We start from the raw sequence: 4337 nt of genomic DNA on the forward strand, positions 1-4337 counted from the left end.
AGTTCCTCCGGGAAAATTCCCAGTAGGGGGATAGCAGGCTTGAATGGGATTTCCAGTCCTAGTTTTCTAAGGAGTCTCCACACTGATTTCCATAATGTTTGCACCAGTCTACACTCCCACCAACAGTGGAGAAGGGTTCCCCTTTCCCCACAGCCTCTCCAACATTTGTTGTTGGTTGATTTCTTTATGATAGGGGGCCTGGCCCTAGCTCAGTTGTCTAAGTGGCAGCTTCCGCAAAGCTGTCAGCCTCACGTTGCTGTAGTTCGAGCCCCACAACTCAAGCCAGCCAAACCTGCCCTGAAGGCATTCGGAGAAAAAAAAATTCTTTATGATAGCCAATCTTTCTGGGGTGAGATGGTATCTCAGTGTTGTTTTAATTTGCATTTCATGGATGGCTAGTGATGTGAAGCATTTTTTCATATATTTATTTATACTTATTGACTTGGTATGCTGAATCATCCTTGAAATTCCTTTGTTTAGGACAGGATCTTGTTATGTAGCCCAGGCTGGCCTCAGACTTGTGGCAATCCTCCTGCCTCAGACTCCTAAGTGCTGGGATTATGGTGTGTGTCACCACACCTGGTTTGAAGTTGTTTTAATCAAACATGTGTGTCTTGTGACACATGATGCTGGTGGGAGGAGCAGAGTTTCCCTTACATGGATTCCCCACACTTAGTAGATGTTTATCCACTTGGCTTTTGGTCTGCGTTGAGTCACGGAACCCTGAAAGTCATGACTGAGGTCAGAGCTAGCATCAGTAAGGCTCAGCGGTTTTGCCTCCTGATGACCCAAAAGAATGTGGCCAGTCTTCTCTTTAGGGAGGTGAGTATTTGTGGGAGGGGCCTTCGATTCTAGGACGGTGGGGTTCCTAACAAGCCTGTGCTTGCCTATGTCTTAGCTCTTGCCTGTAGACCAGAGCCCCCACATTTATTTACCAGACTGTGAGACAAGCTCTGCATGACGTGGTGTGCAAGAGGTCTGGTGTTGGGGGACATACAGCGGCTGAGCTGCTGAACTGCCACAAGTGCCCTGAAAAAGTGATACTTCTCACTTTGAGTTTCCTCACTGGTCAAATAATTTTAGAATTCCAGTCATCTCATGGGATGCCAGTAGATATTTAGCTACTGGTTCTCCATGAAAACAAACAAACCAACAAAAACCACATTTTGATATATAGTGCAGCTCAATGTGTATGGTGTAAATCTTCCCAAGAGGACTCATTTCTAACTACCAAGGTGATGTCAACCAGCTGACAAAATGAAAAGGGAAGTTGGCTAGAACCAAGATGAGCAACTGTAGCATGGTACCCCACTGAATGGTCTCGCTGTTTGCCCAGCCCTGAACCCAAGTCAATGGGACACATCATCCCTGTTCTAGAGGAGGGAACCTAGAAGAGAGGGAGGAGGCTCTGGGGCCCATGTGGTCACTGCACGCTCCATAGCACAGCCTGGGAGAGCCCCAGAGTGTGATGGGATGTCTTGTTCACCTTTTGGTGCATCCTCTGGAGGCTCATCATCGTCCATGTTGCCAGGGCTCTCTTGAGGGCTGGGGCCTGCCTCTTGTCACCACTCAGCTGCTTCCCTAAGAGGCCTGCTTCAAGCTGTGCGTCCTGTCCTGGAAGAGCCAGATCCCAGGCACTGGGATCATCCCTCTGTCCCAGTGAGCTATGGGGAGAGAGGGCTTTGGCAGGTATTGGACATGCATGGGCTTAACCCCAATTCTGTCAGGGAGAAGGAGCTATTCCCCAGCTCATCAGGGAGAGTGGTACAGCTCTATTCCTGAGAGCCCTGTCAAAAGGATGCCCACCCCTGACTTTGTGACTTAGGAGCTACTTGATTTCAGTTTCAACATTCCGTGACCTCATGCAGTGATTGTGATCCATGTGGGTGGACCTGGCAACAGTGGGCCTCCCGCCCTCCTGGTGGCTCTGGTGGCCAGTCATCTTTTCTCACGAGTGCTGGGTCCAAGTCCAGGCTAGGTTGTGAGTGTCTGGGTGCTGTGTTGGGACCTCTCAGTGAGGGTATATTTCTCTCTGAGTGAGGGCCAAGGCCAAGCCCCTGAATCAGTGACTGTGAAGAGCTGCCACCATGTTCATCTCTCAAGGTGGTTGTGGTTCAGGAACCAAGTATTTCAGTGATGGGTGAAGTCAGTTTTCTTCCACCCAGTTTTTTCTTTTTCTGTTTCCCCTTGGAAGAGCATTCTCAACCTTGGAGCCAAAGATCAAAAAGGAAAGTACGACAAACATATGTTCTATCACTACAGTTTTGGCAGCCAAAGCATCGCTCAATCCAAACTCCTGGGCTGCCTAAATCGAAACTCCTCAGCCATCATTCCTACACTTGGCTGTTCTCACATGTGGTGAAGTTGAAGTTCAGGGACAGCGTGCTGTCAAGAGAATCTGGAGGTGTGTTCCCACTCAATAAGCTTTTGGCACATCAACAGTCAGGTCAGTGACTGAAGGGCTTGGGGATGTGAAAATCTCTTTTCATCATTCAGAAGAGTGATGAAGATTTAGAAATTTGTGTAGGAGAAACATAGAACCAAAGAGCAAAAGAAAGATGTACATCTGAGATGTTATTCATTCCTTCAGGCATTCACTCTAAAAATACTGTTGGGTGCTTACTGTGTTTTGAGTCACTAGGACAGGCGCCCCTGCAGCATAAGGATGGATGCGGCACGATGAAGACAGGGACCTTTCCAAGGCAGTGCGACACAAGATACTGTAGATACTGACAGGGAGACCATAGGGGGAGGTCCTGGCCAGATAGTTTTGATGGTTCCTCTTCATATAAATGATGTGAATCACCCTAATTCAGCATGACAGCACTGTTCTGGTGTCCCCCTCCCTGTGGCCCCAAGGAATTAATACCAAGAAGGCTGGGGGATGACCAGCTCCTGTGGCTGGATGTGAGCCACAGAGGTCCTCAGTGATCTGGTTGGCCCCCTACTGGTGCAGCATGTACCAGCATCACTAAGAGGGAGAAAGTTAGGATAACTGGGGTGGCGAGAACCTGTGGTCCTAGCACCAGGTAGGCTGAGGCAGGAGAATGACCTTGAGTTCCAGGCCATCCTGGGCTACACACTGAGTTCAATGGATTTTTTTTTTTTTTTTTTTTTTTTTTTTTTTTTTGGAAAATTTTTTTTTTTTTTTTTTTTTTTTTTTGCTGGCTCAGGATGCCTTAAGGGCAGGTCTGGGAAGGCCTGAGGTTGCTGGGATTGAACCACAGTATCCTGAGTCTGACTGTTTTGCTTAAGCAGGCACTTAAACCACTGAGCTAATGGGCAGGCCCTCTATACACTGAGTTCAAAGCCAAGCTGAACTATATAGCAAGACCTTGTCTGAAAAAAGAGAGAAAGGAGGGATCATGGATATATTTTACCAATTTTTTCATTTTTTTCATTAACGTTCATTTTATTTTCCAGGATCCCTCACTGCATTGTTTGCTGTGTGTCTCAGTTACCCGTCTTTGGTTGCTGGGACAAATACTTGACACCCAAATTGAAGGAAGGAAATGTTTATTTAGCTCAAAGTTACTGGAGGTTTCAGTCCATATTCAGTTGGCTCCAAGGCAGCCTGGTACATGGCAGAGAACAACCTTTCATGGTGGTGGCAAAGAGCAAGAACGTAAGGGAGGGGTAGCAGCGGCTCAAGCAGCTAGCTTCTCTTTCTTCTTCACATTAAAATGCAAATTACCTGCCCCAGGGCAGGTGCAGCATCCACACCCACAGTAATCAATCACAAACTCCAGAAGCCACCCCATGACTGCACGAAGCTTTGAGGGGACACCTATGCACAAAGCATAACGTGGTGACTCTGTCACTCTCTTCCCACTCCGAGGCACTTCTCAGTCTTTCTTTCCTTGTCTTTCATGGCTTTGTCATTTTTCAGAGTAGTGGTTAGATTTTTCAGCGTGTTCCTCAATTTTATTCTTCTCTCAGGGCAATGGCTGCCCCGGCTCAGAAAAGTTTGCATGCAGGTGATGTATTTCAGGGTTGCTGAGGATAGGCCAAGAGTCACACCTTGTCCATGACTTGCTTTTCCAAGTAGGTTGTGCTGAGGGAGAGAAATGGCCCCTCACGTGAGTGCTGCCTGTGGCTGCTTTCACACGGCCCTGGCAGAGATGGGCACTTGTCACCTGGCACCAAACAGTGAAGGTCCTACTGCTTCAAAGGAGAGAAAAGATGGGGCTGGAGAGATGGCTCAGTGGTCTAAAGCACCTACTTGGAACAAGCTTGGCAAAGCACAGGGACTGTGGTTCGATCCCCCAGCACCACATGCCAGCCAGATGCGCCCCCTGGTGGGCTGAGCTGGCCACACACACACAATAAATAAATGT

The 4337-nt window shown here is 48.0% G+C and overlaps 1 protein-coding gene across 1 annotated transcript in view; it reads right to left on the reverse strand.

The window, feature by feature from the left end:
* Positions 1-1800, reverse strand: part of Lrrc74a (leucine rich repeat containing 74A) — a 36730-nt gene extending 34930 nt beyond the window's left edge. The window contains 1 exon segment of the mRNA XM_023702430.1: positions 1487-1800. Within this exon segment, the coding sequence (XP_023558198.1) occupies positions 1487-1523 (37 nt within the window). The 5' untranslated portion in view covers positions 1524-1800.
* Between the last annotated feature and the right edge of the window lie 2537 nt (positions 1801-4337).

This window comes from Octodon degus, unplaced genomic scaffold (genome assembly GCF_000260255.1).
Source record: "Octodon degus isolate 3935 unplaced genomic scaffold, OctDeg1.0 scaffold00007, whole genome shotgun sequence".
In the NCBI taxonomy this organism is placed as follows: Eukaryota; Metazoa; Chordata; class Mammalia; order Rodentia; family Octodontidae; genus Octodon; species Octodon degus.